Below are 13,472 nucleotides of genomic sequence, written 5' to 3' on the forward strand. Positions count from 1 at the left end.
ATTATGTGGCAGGCACTCCTCTGGGGGTCTAGAAGTATAAATATGATGACACCCATAATAGACTTCACATTTCAACTAAAATAGAGGAAAGAAAACAAATGCTGAGGATACTTCAATATATATTAATAGTATCCAGTAAGCCACTAGAGAGGACTTAGGACTTCTTGTTCCTCCAGAAGGTAGATGTGGTTGGTAAGTTTTTTTGTTTAAAAACAAAAGTAACTCTGATGCCAGTCATAAAGTTTCATCAGCATTAAGAATTAGGCAACTGTCATCTAAGTAGCATACAAAAATAAGTAAGAAAGTTGCTCAAGATAAGGTAAATTCATTTTACTTCAAGTTTGCTTTGTGTTGTCCTTGCTTACTCATCAAATCATTGTGTGTTGCAGCATGGTACCATTCCTTCTCAATTATGAACACAAATGATGTACTGTCAGTTTAAAGGAACAAAAAAAAAAAGACAAGAAAAAAATTAAACATCTGCAAAGTTTTGGATTTTGAAGAGAATCAAAATCCATGGGACCTGTAACAAATGTACATGAATACATTTTTTCCCTAATTCTTAAATTGGACACTTATAATAGGGATGGATAAAAATAAGCAAAGACAATTATTCTCTTCTTTACCCAAGACAATCAAGAGATAAATGTTATTTAATTTATGATGGCTTCATTAAAAAACTTAGCTTTGTTTAGTCATTTAATAATTCAAGTTCAGTTTCTTCTGTCAATTTTTAAAATAATTAAGGAATCACAATCACCAATATACATATAGAAGAAAAAGTTTCTTCCTACTAAAAATGTTTTAAAAAGATTCCTAAATATTTTTACATACCCAAATAATTTGTTACTAATACTTCACAAGGAATATCATTTTATTACTGTAATCACAAAATCATAATTTCTGTACAGGAATGTATAAGTGAACATTAATCAATGCACTGATAATTCACTTCATAAGGAGGGTAAACATACTACAGAATATATTGTAAAGAAAAATATTGTAAAATTTTCTGGCCTTGCAGTGCACTTTCTAGTGCAAGTATTTAAGACACAATAGTGTTCAATTCAGCAAAGTATTGCAGAATGTCATGCCACAGTCCACTTAATTCAGAGGGTCAGGACATGCAGCTTGTAATAAAATGTGAGAGTGTTTATATATATATATATAGACAGATATTAAAAAACCACATGTAATTCATAAAATATATAGTGGTTTATTTAGATGGTTTAAATGATTTCATTGTGGAATTCAGTATAACTGGAACAAACATCCAAGGTCTTCTTAACAGGAATAATCTTATTGCTAGGCAATGGCTTTGGCTTCAGGTAGGAATGATTCCCAGTATTTTATCAGCTGTGGATGATAATAGAAACAAAAGATATTCTCATCAACTTTTTGTCATTTATATACGTATAACCTATACAACATTAAAAAAATCTACACAAGTAGATAACAATAATTAACGTTTATTAATGTCTCATTCCTTTTCTTTTTTTTTTTTAAGTTGGAGTCTCACTCCGTTACCCAGACTGGAGTGGGCAGTGGCACGCTCATAGCCACCACAGCCTCAACCTGCTGGGCTCAGGCGACCTTTCGGCTTCAGCCTAAGTAGCTGGAACTACAAACATATGCTACCACGTCCAGCTAATTTTCTTTTTTGATCTACCGTAGAGACAAGGTCTCACCATGTTTCCCAGGCTGGTCTTGAACCTGCGGGCTCAGGCAGTCCTTTTGCCTTGGCCTCCCAAAGTGCTGGGATTATAGGCTTGAGCCAACTTGCTCAGCCGATTAATGGCTCATTCTTAAAGGGATCATTTTAACTTAACTGAAGTCTGTCAGTATAACTCATGTGTTATTTAAAATATTAATTACTCTTGGCTAATTTAGTTTTTAATGTAAACAATAAAATTTTTATTTTTATTTATGCAAAATTGTATATTCAACAGGTTGTTACCATATATTAAACATTACCTTAAGTAATACAACTATGATGACCTTTTCCAATATAAAATGACAACATCTCCTAATTCAGAGGGTATTTACATTTTATGTTATTGCTAGCCAAGAAAAATAAGTTAAAACGGAGGAAGAAAAGAAGATATTGAGCAAGAGAAAAAAAGGAACTGGAAAAAAATTAACTGTCAGTCTTTCCTGGTTAGTCCAGAGAACAGACTGAAGTATAAAGCTGCATTTAAAACAATTCCTTTAAAAACAAACTTATATTACTTATTTTCATATTTTAAAAATCTAATTTTATGAACTGTTTTAATAAAAACTAAACACAATTTGAGGACATAGTATCATTTAAGGAAAAAACATAACTGGCCGGACATGGTGGCTCAAGCCTGTAATCTCAGCACTTTGGGAAGCTGAAGGGAAAGGACTGCCTGTGACCAGGAGTTCGAGACCAACCTAGGAAACTTGGTGAGACCTATATTTACAATAAATTAAAAAAATTAGCCAGGTACGGTGGCTCATGTCTACAGTTCTAGCTACTTGGAAGGAAAAGGGGAAGGGTCGCCTGAGCCCAGCAGGTCAAGGCTGCGGTGGCTGTGAGCATGCCACTGCACTACAGCCTGGGCAACAGAGTGAGACTCCGACTCAAAAAACAAAAACAAACAAACAAAAATAACCTATTATGTTTTACACAAACAAATTTCTGGAGTCACATATTTTAAAACTAGAAAAAAAATTCTTCTATTCAAGACATTATATTATTTGATCTATTACTCAAATTTACATTAAATACAAAAGATAAAACTGCTAATATCTTATTATCTTGTTATAGACTTAATATACCATTAAAACTCATGGCTGCCAGGCACAGTGTCTCAGCCTGTAATCCCACTGGGAGGCCGAGGTGAGTGGATTGCCTGAGCCTGCAGGTTCAAGACCAGCCGGGCAACTTGGCAAGACCTCATCTCTACAATAAAAAAAAAATTAGCTGGGTGTGGTAGAGTGTGCCTGTAGTTCCTTCTGGCTACTTCGAAGGCTGAGGAGGAAGGATCGCCGGAGCCCTGTAGGTTGACACTGGCGTGGCCATGAGCATACCACTGCACTGAAGCCTGGGTGACAGAGTGAGACTCTAACTCAAAAAACAAAAACAAAAACCCATGGCCGTCTCTAGTTAAGGACACAAATGCCACTTGCATCATTCAACTACCAAACCCCAAACAATATAAAGCAAAAATCAAAGTAGCATTTTTTTAAAAACTGTAAAAAAAATTAAGGTTTTTAATTCAATTTTTTCTGTTATAGAAGAGAAGAAGTTACTATGAAAATTTACTCAAGCCAGCCATAGTGGCTCACGCCTGTAATCCCAGCACTTTGGGAGGTGGGGATGAGAGGACTGCCTGAGCCCAAGGGTTCAAACCAGTCTGGGCAATTTGATGAGACTTCGTCTCTACAATAAAACAAAAAATTAGCCAGGCATGGGAGAATGTGCCTTTGGTTCCTGCTACTTGGAAGGTTGAGGTAGAAGGATCACCTGAGCCAAGCAGGTTGAGGCTGTGGTGGCTGCGAGCATGCCACTGCACTCTAGTCTGAGCAACAGAGTGAGACTCTTACTCAAAAAAACAAAACAAAACAAAACAAAACAAAACTTTACTCAAGTAGGTCTGACCAACAAGCAAACAAAACTACAAAGACAGAGAAAAGGAAATATTCTCCATGAGGTTTCTCATGGCCTAATATTGAGAAAAGTAGTTTTCAGCAGAGGCACCAAGGACCTAAGATAGTTTCCAATTACTTTACTATTTTTTCCTTTGCCATCACTGGCTTTCTGTCTTCCATTTCTTATTTTTCCTTGAGTTTAAAAGTCCATTTCCATTAATTATATTAAGATAAAAAGTATACCAAAACCAAATTTTAGAAGTTTATAAGTTATAAGTAAAAATTAGCCTACCTGTTGTTGTGTTTGTACTAATGATTCTAAGTACTTGATGATAACAGTTTTAAAATCCTTCACTCGTTCTTTCTGTTAAAGTATAATGCATGGAAAAAAAAATCCATTAGCAAAAAACTAAATTCAATTTTACCACAGAATTGCAGCAAAATGTGACGATGTTAAGAAAAATGCAAAATTATTATACATGCCTCAAATCTTCCCACTTCTTTTCGAATTGTTTTAGAGATCTGTTCAAAATCTCTTTCTCCTTGTTGCACTTTCGCCTCCCACTAATAAAAATAAAAAATAAACAAATATTTTATTCTTGTCTCAAAAAATAGTACTAAACACTCATTAATTTAAACATAATGCCTGAAAACTGAAAAAGCTCAATATTGACAAAGCACATTAGCATCATTTAAGTTTGACACAGAAAATGCATAGTTATATGCATTTAAATAGTCACAGAAATGCACATTAGCTTAGTTTACATTCATATTTCACTGCCAGATTTGCTCACTATTAGAATATTCCAATACTGTACTTAGCAAACTACAATGTTCACAGCTTATTTAAATATAATCAAGAGGAAAGATTTTGGGTATAAAATTCACTACCAAATAAATTAGCAGTGTTACAGTAATTTTCTTATTACTCTTTTATAACATTATTTCAGAATATATTAACAATATTGTTAACTTTAAGAACACATGTTCATCCCAATTTATATGCTCATGGAAATAATTTAAAATAGAAAAATTATATGACGAACATTTAAAAACGTTTATAATGGTAAAACGACCAGATTTATTTCAAAAATGGAATTATGGTCTATTGAAGACCTATCAGTAAACATTAAATTTAGTACAAAAACAACAAAATGTTGTGATTAGTGAACAATGGGATAGCCAAAACAAAATAACTGAAGGTTTAAGCAATGAAATGATATTTTTTCCACTATGTAGCCAAAACACTGGTACATACTCTTCAAAGAGCAGGTACATTTATTTTTAGTAATATAAACGTTGTCCTACCTCTTCAATTTCCTTATTGAAGCATGGCAAGAAAAGTGTATAAATTATAATAAACTTATATAAATGTACTAAAACACCATATATAATACATATATATGGGGGATAATGTTGCCTGGACAGCTAAATATGGGACAGACGTATTTCTACAACCATTTTTAGACATAAAATAGGTAATTATCTGAAATTAAACTAACCATCTAAAAAGAAATATGAAATTATCAATTTAAAGGTTAATTTTAGGTCTTTTCCTTGTATGCTCTTTTATACAGTCCATAATCATATGGAGGTAACAAAGGGCTCTGAATATTTTAATGATGATTAAAATGTTAAAGTAATTCTAACACAGTTCATAAAAATATGGAAAAATAGCTAAGTGCTGAATGGTTCAGAAAAAAATTTATGAAAAATTATGTATATATGAATGACATGAAAAATATTAGTAAAAAGATAAAGCATTCAGTAATCACCTCTCTTATTTCATTTTTAGCTTGCTGTATTTTATCTGGTTTGTTAGCAACCATCATTTTTGCCTCAGTTTCACGTTTTTTGAGCAAAGTAATTTGAGCATCTTCCCATTTCTGCCAGCACTTCATTCGATGGTCAAACACACCCTATAAGTGAATGACATAATGCTATTAAGTAAGAGTAACATTGTAAAATACATTTACAACACTAGGAGAACTGTACTATTGAAAGCAATAAACCCAAGTTTTAGGTTTAACTGCTATTCTAATACATTAAGATACTGAAAATAAGCATGCAGGTATCAAAAACAATACATTTTCTTTTTTTTTTAGTTGAAGTCTCACTGTTGCCCAGGCTGGAGTGCAGCGGCACACTCATGACCATTGCAGTCTCAACCTGCTGGGCTCAGGTAATCCTTCTGCCTCAGTCTTCCAAGCAGCTGGAACTATAGGCGTGCACCACCACACCTGGCTACTTTTTTGATTTATTGTAGAGATGAGGTCTCGCCAAGTTGTCCAGGATGGTTTTGAAGCCCTGGGCTCAGGCAACCCTCTCCCCTCAAGTCTCCCAAAATGCTGGGATTACAGGCGTGAGTCACTGCACCTGGCTTAAATACATGTTCTTATAGGAATCTGCTGGAGAGAAAAATATGTAGGTAGTGTATTTTTAAATAGTTGCCTTTGGAGCAAATCAAATTTGGTTCTAATATTAGTTTTGTTACTGTATGATTATGGGTAAATTCATTTAATTTCTCCAAATAGCCAGGTGTGGTGGCTCATGCCCATAATCCCAGCAATTTGGGAAGCTGAGGTGAGGGGATTGCCTGAGTCCAGGGGATTGAGACCAGCCTGGGCAATTTAGCAAGACCTCGTCTCTACAATAAGTCAAAAAATTAACCAGGTATGATGGCACACGCCTGTGGTTCCAGTTACTTGGAGGGCTGAGACGGAAGGATCACCTGAGTAGTTGGAGGCTGTGGTGGCCGTGAGGTGCCACTGCACTCCAGCCTGGGCGACAGAGTGAGATTTTGAGTCAAAAAAAAAAAACAAAAAAACCTCCAAATATAAAAGAGGGTAAATGATGTCCATATTTGTGGATTACAAATAATATGACAAGTATGTTATTACATAGTGAGTTGTCCTACTGGATGCCTAATAATTAGTAGGTATTACTATCATAGAGTACTTCTAAATGACACACATACGTAAATATACTTGATTAATTCTAGCTTTCTACTAAAAGCACAAAGACTAACTGTGCAATACAGGAAAAAAGTATAATCAGACAATATCGCATGGTATATTTTTTAAATGGGAGCAATATCATCAAAAAAATCCAATCAGCCAGAAAGCAAGGTATTTTTCCATAGAGTTAAAGACTGAACATTTCAAATTAACCAGAACAAGAGATACCCTGGACAAACTGGTAAGTCAAAGTACATCATCTAGAGGTATATTTATTTTATTTTATTTTTTGAGTTGGAGTCTCACTCTCTTGCCCAGACTGGGGTGCAGTGGCACGCTCCTGGTCACTGCAGCCTCGACTTTTGCTGGACTCCAGTGATCCTTCTGCCTCAGCCTTCCAAGTAGCCAGAACTACAGGTGCGTGCTACCACGCCCGGCTAATATTTCTTGATTTATTGTAGAGACGAGCTCTTGTCAAGTTTGCTTGGGTGGGTCTCGAACCCACGGGATCAGGCAATCCACTCGCCTTGGGCTCCCAAAGTGCTGGGATTACAAGCTGAGCCACTGTGTCCAGTCATCTAGAGGTATTTAAATCTACTTTACTATATTTAATTTCTCATCTCATATAATTTTTTCTTTTTCTATTAGTAACTGAATCTTACTATCCCCTTAGTCTCTTTTGCTTATATCATCTAAGATTTTAGGCCTAGCTTTTCTTCAAGGGAACAAGGCTATATCTGTTCTTCATTTATAAATCCCTCTGTCCAATAACAATTTGATTACTTTATATATATACCAATACAGGACAAAAGCTAATAAAAATGCCCTTTAATTTCAATATTTGCTTAAGTTCTTAATATTTATCAACTGGTCTTTTCATTGATATGCTAAATCGAAACTAATTTGTCTCTGTCCAATTTGTTATCTCATAGTATCCATCCCAGAACCATCACAAATTTCTTGTGATACAGACATAGGAACTATGATAAAGGTAAGATTATTAAAATCAGGTTATTTCAGGAAAAACAAATTAATCTAAAATATACAAATCAACTTTTTGTTCATTTTCCTACCTTTGTTACATAAAAAGAGAAAATATAAAAGGAATCAGAACCCTACTCCAGCTTCTAAAAACACTATCAAATCATAATTTAACATTTCTCTCTGTGCTATAATACTAGTAGAACCAACCTTTTAAATAAGAACAGGCTTACACTGATCATCCACTTAGGATCTCTATTCTGCCAATTTATGGCATAGATGTGTATGCAAGATGGTCTAGGTTAGACAGAGTTGCAGATATGTTTAAATGCTTTATAAGGATTTTTTATGAGGAGTTCTAGTGCCCAAAACATTAAAAACTATTGTTCTCATCACAGTGGCTCACACCTGCAATCCTAGCACTTTGGGAGGCCGAGGCTGGAGAATTACTTGAGCCCAGGAGGTCAAGGCTGCAGTGAGTTGTGATTGTGCCACTGCACTCCATCCTGGGTGACAGAGTAAGATTCTGACTCAAAACAAACAAACAAACAAACAAACCTATTGCTCTCAATTTCTGACCCTACTCTTGTGGTTTGCAGAAGCCTAATACATGACAATGCCTGTAACAATCTGAGTCAAAATGTCCTAAATGTCAGAGGCCATGCACTGTACAAAAGAGGAAAATAAGCGTTAACTGATATGTCAAGGCTTAGCAATATTTTGAAACGGGTAAATTTTATCTCTCTCTTTAGGGCCCTAATTCCTGATGCTCTTAGCTCCCCATAGTGGCTGTATATTCTAATCCCCAAAGTATTTCTAATTTCAAAATTATCATCAGAAAAGCACTCTTGATATGAATAAAATAGAAGGCCAATTAATATCAAGCAGCTATTAGAAATAGATAATATAAAAAGCAACAGAAAACTGGGTAATGTACATAAACAGTTCACTCATAGAAAAAGAAATATAAATGGCTTATCATTCATAAAGATGCTTAAATTCATACTAACTAAAGATATTATACAAAAAAAATCATCATATTGGATAAAAGAAAAGAGGAACACGTTGGTGAGAGTATAAAGTAAAATTTCCCAAATGGTAACTTGGCAACATTTACTGAAATTTAAAATGTATATACCCTTTGGTCAGCAATTCTATTTCTGAGAAATTTTTCTCAGATGAGTTATCAAAACACTTGATATGCTTTAAAACTGGACTAGCTAAATCATTCAAGGTACATCTGAATGTTGCATGATGGCATGCTACACAACCATTTAAAAGGATGTAACATTATCTACCTATGTTGATGTAAAGACCTCTCTAAAATGGAGTGCGTGAAAAAAGCAGAAAAAGAATAGCACACACAGTACATTCCTTTTTGAGAAAGAAAATGGGGAAGACACGGAGATGGAAAGAAGAAAGGGAGGGAGAACAGAGGAAGAGAGAGAGAAAGACTTAAGCTTCATATACATGCACAGCTAATTCTGTAAAGACACACAGGAATCTAATAGCTTATTTCTGAGGTTAGAGAGACTAGAGGTCTTAACTCTACAGAAGGGAAATTTACCTTTTTAGGCTGTTAGAATTGTCATGTGAATTACTTTTTCAAATACAAGTGAACTATTTAAAACGAACAAAACCAGCCAGGCTCGGTGGCTCAGTCGATAATCCCAGTACTTTGGGAGGCCGAGGAGAGTGGATTGCCTGAGCCTGCAGGTTTGAGACCCACCCAGGTAACTTGGTGAGACCTCATCTCTACAATAAATCAAAAATTAGCTGGGCATGGTAGCACGTGCCTGTAGTTCCGGTTACTTGGAGGGCTGAGACGGAAGGATCACCTGAGCCCAGCAGGTTGAGGCTGCAGTGGCCAGGAGCATGCCACTGCACTTCGTCTGGGCGACAGAATGAGACGCCAACTCAAAAAAACAAACAAACAAAACAAAACAAAACAAAAACTAACAAAACCAAAATAAAAACTACAAAAATAACCTGTCACCCTTTTCCTTAATTTCTTAACTCCTTTGTGCAGTTGATCTGGACTAGGTTTCAGTAGAAAATCAATCTTAAATAGGTAAATTCAACTCAAGGCCTTAAAAAAAAACCTTTTAGCTTCTTAACTCTCTATTAGTCCAAATGCATCATTAGTTCAGAATTCCCCAAAATATGTTCCATATATGTACACAGATATTAAGTCGAAAAAAATGTCCTGTTTATGTGAATTTGGAAGCCTCTGCATTAAGTAACATTAAATGACTTATTTTCTTTTTCACTCCTAGACAGTTCTGAACTTTCTAAATGCATTCTGAATCACCCAAACATGAGAGACTGTATACGTTATTTCCTAAACTTAGGTGACCATGGTCCAACTTTTGATGCCAGTGTTCTGGAGAAAATATTTTGAAAAACGTGAATATAACAGTCATTTCATGGAATGTAAAATACAGCAAAGGCAGTATGAGCTAATCAGTTTTTGAGGGATCTACATCCATTCGTGGGCAGGCCAGCCTTGCCAAGGGGTTTCTCCCAGGTTAGCTCTTCTCAGCAGGTATGCCTTCTTACAGACATTGCCCAACTTCTCTTTTTTGACTCACAGGGTTTTTTGGGAAGCGTCACACTTTTTTTTTTTTTTTTTAAACAACAACTTTCATGCTAGTGGAAGGTCCAGAAAGAGGTGAAGGTAGGTGGGACATAAATAGGAATCACCATTTGTAAACTGGACTTCTATATACCACAAGCTGCCTATATATAATGAAATATACTCTTATAATTGCTATCTATAGTAACATCTCTAAATAACTGAAAGGAAAAATTAATCACAACGAGCATAAAGAGTAACATTTAAAAGAGCAAATACAAGTAAAACTGCTAATTTTATTGAATATAAGAAAGCACCATCTGAAGTACTAAGAATCCTCTAGTAACAACTGTCACTAATAGCTTGAGAACAGAAGCATGAATAAATAACGCTATGTATCAGGGTCTCATTAATTTTCTAAATGTTTAAATTCAGGGTAAACATCTTGAAATGTTTAAAACAAAGAACCCCCACCCCATGATAACTAATATAACAACTAACCATAGCTCAAGATGCCATAAAATCTAAAAGTGTTTTCTGAAACATATGATAGACTGAATATCATTCATTTCTGTTTAACATCCTGAGTATTAGAGGTATCTATGGAATACTAATTTTTATTAACTAAATTGCTTTTCCAACTATTCAGAAAATGAACTATTTACATGTAAACGCTACCATTAGATAACACAATTTTTTATCTAATCGAGCCATCTCATGTATAACTACATGGTGATTACACATTTGAGTACCCACAGAGAGTCTGAATACATCCAAATTTGTGTTAAAGACCCCATTAAACATACTGACTGCAATAATCATTTCTGGTTTTATTCTGCTTCTTACAGCAGTCAACTTTACTAGTGAAAATAGAGTCCGGTGGGTAGGTTTCAGTAAGTGCTAGAATTAGCAAACAAATTCTATGAGTTAGTTGCAACCTTGTATATGTAAATATGTAAGTAAATGTGTAATGTTTTCTATCTTATTTGTTATTCCTCAGACCTCTTAAAAACATTAATTCTGTCTGTTGTACTTTGCAAGTCATAAGGAAGAAAATATTAAGTTATGAATACTCATCTTGGAGCTATTTTATTTGTACTAGTAAAGTAAGGAATTTAGACACTTAAATACATAATTAACAGGAAAACAAATACTTTTTAAAGTGAGAAGAATGCAAGAAAGATTTAAAAACTGGGCTTACTTTCACTGCAGCAATAAGACGAATGTAGTCACTAAGTAATTCTGAAAACATATAAAAGTCAGCAAAAGCTTGTTCTTGATGTAACTGGTCTATCTTCTCTTCAACCTCTGCAAGCTGAGACAAAGCTCTAGATAAGGCAGTATGATCCTCAGAATTACCTAACATGGCAGCACTTTTAGCAAAGGCAGCTGTGTTGGCTGAAAGTTCTGAAATAAAAAGTATTCACTTTTAGTATTCACTAGTAACATTTAAAAATATTGTATTGATTTGTGACTTTTCTCTAAACTTTACCTATTTATGACTTGCTCAAATAATATTTTAAATTAATTAACACGAAACAAATAGTCACTAAAGGTCTTGGGCATAAATCCAGGTTCTTAGAGATCTACTGAAAAGAATCACTATCTATATTCCCAGGGGATGAACTATGTTTAAATTATTTAATATAATCTACCTCCACTTTCTCCCTAAAAGCGCTCACTGTTTCTCTGTCTATTCCTGAAAAAGACAAGAAATATATATTTAATATGAGAAGCATTGGCAACACTTACAAGTAATTTATACTACATTTCTGGCCTTTAAACATTTGTCACTGAAAATAATGTCTATAATTTTTCATGGGGATATTATTTAGCTAACCGAACAAAAGGTAAAACTGTATATACAATATTAACGTAAATCTTTTTTCCTTTGTTGTGCAACAGTGTTCAGTAAAATATTCAAATTTCAGAAAAGATTTTTTTAACATGACCATTGCAGATATTCCAAATAAATAAAAAAATAGATGTTCACAGGCTGGAAACTATCAATGACTAACAATTACAGTGCCTGGAAATTACTCTGTTGCTTTACATTATGTAAAGTTCTCCAAAAGAACAATAAAGCCCATTCCCTAAGAGATATGTAATTCAAATGACAAAAGCTGTTATTACTTTCAATAATCAATGTATTACTAGGTTTCTTTAATTATGTTAATATAATGTATTGCTGGTAATGTCACATATTAATTATTAAATATTTTAGAAAACTGATATCAAAATCTCTGGATTTTAAAAAATTAAAACAAACCAAAAATCTAAAATCACTGGATTAAAAACTACAACTCCAATATTTTAAATATATTTTTACCAAAAACTACTCCGATTTTTAAATAATGTGGTTCAAAAATGAATAAAATCCTTCAAAAGATTTTCCAGGAAATAGAGACAAAAAACCAAATACTTTCAAGGAAATTTTCAAATACCAATTTTTGAATCTCAAGTTTTTTATTATAATAAAAGTTACTAATAAGACATTTATCTATGAAATTGTAAATATATTTAACAAAGAGTTAATCAAGTGACCAACAGTTTTAATAAAAAATTCAAATAGTTTTTGATAACCTCAGAATTTTTCTACTTCTAAATTTGATATTAGATCAAAGTAGAACAAAATTTAAATAATGAAGTTAGAACAGAAAACATTCTCTTAAACTATTTTTTCTCTTCTACAATAACTTCAGAATACTTATTTTCATAAAATGTAAATAAAATATTTTAATTAGCTTTATGATGCTAACCACATAAGTAACAGGGCAAGCAAGACAAACCTTTTCTATGACAGACCAAGGCTTCAACACTGGCATGAAGTTTCCTAAGTTGCTGATCCAGATTCTCAAATTGCTGCTGTTTTTCTTCAAACCACTAAGAAAAAAAAAAGAAAAATGGAGCTAATTTAGGAAGAACAAACCATTGTAAATTAGGTTACCAATAGCAAGCTACATTCCTTGTTTTAAAGCAACAAATTAACCAAGTATAACCATGGTGGTCAACTGATATGGCTGAGAACTAACTCAATAAGCAAATTAATATCCTATTTTCTACTTGTATAGCTTTAAAATGCAATTGTTGGGTTCATTAATTCATCTCATTATTCAAGTCGAAAAATCAGCTCTTACTGCATCCGATTCATTCATCTTGATTGTCATTTTGTTGACAGCGTCGGCAGCCTTGTTCACCATCCTCAATATTCCTGCTCCACTCAGAGCCTGTGTATTAACTGCTCTAGGCAGCTGGAATTGAATGACAAATAAGGGCAAACAAACCGGTTAAAAGCCTGGAGGTTTAACTGGGCACAAAAGCGACCCCCCTTCTCCCAAAATAAA

At 34.0% G+C, this 13,472-nt stretch overlaps 1 protein-coding gene across 2 annotated transcripts in view; it reads right to left on the reverse strand.

Moving 5' to 3' along the window:
- Positions 1-856: 856 nt before the first annotated feature.
- SNX2 (sorting nexin 2) overlaps positions 857-13,472 on the reverse strand; it is a 67,099-nt gene continuing 54,483 nt past the window's right edge. Inside the window, exons 9-16 of one of the 2 annotated variants that reach the window (XM_008073176.1) lie at positions 13,266-13,379; positions 12,918-13,011; positions 11,330-11,535; positions 5,391-5,534; positions 4,924-4,935; positions 4,099-4,179; positions 3,908-3,979; positions 857-1,356 (exon numbers count right to left, since the gene is read on the reverse strand). In XM_008073176.1, coding sequence (XP_008071367.1) covers positions 1,306-1,356; positions 3,908-3,979; positions 4,099-4,179; positions 4,924-4,935; positions 5,391-5,534; positions 11,330-11,535; positions 12,918-13,011; positions 13,266-13,379 — 774 coding nt within the window. In that variant the 3' untranslated portion in view covers positions 857-1,305. The remainder of the gene's footprint in view (positions 1,357-3,907; positions 3,980-4,098; positions 4,180-4,923; positions 4,936-5,390; positions 5,535-11,329; positions 11,536-12,917; positions 13,012-13,265; positions 13,380-13,472) is intronic. The other variant, XM_008073177.1, reaches the window with a different exon arrangement.

The sequence above is a fragment of the Carlito syrichta genome, unplaced genomic scaffold (assembly GCF_000164805.1).
Source record: "Carlito syrichta isolate Samal-C Ts95f unplaced genomic scaffold, Tarsius_syrichta-2.0.1 Scaffold315711, whole genome shotgun sequence".
Classification (NCBI taxonomy): domain Eukaryota; kingdom Metazoa; phylum Chordata; class Mammalia; order Primates; family Tarsiidae; genus Carlito; species Carlito syrichta.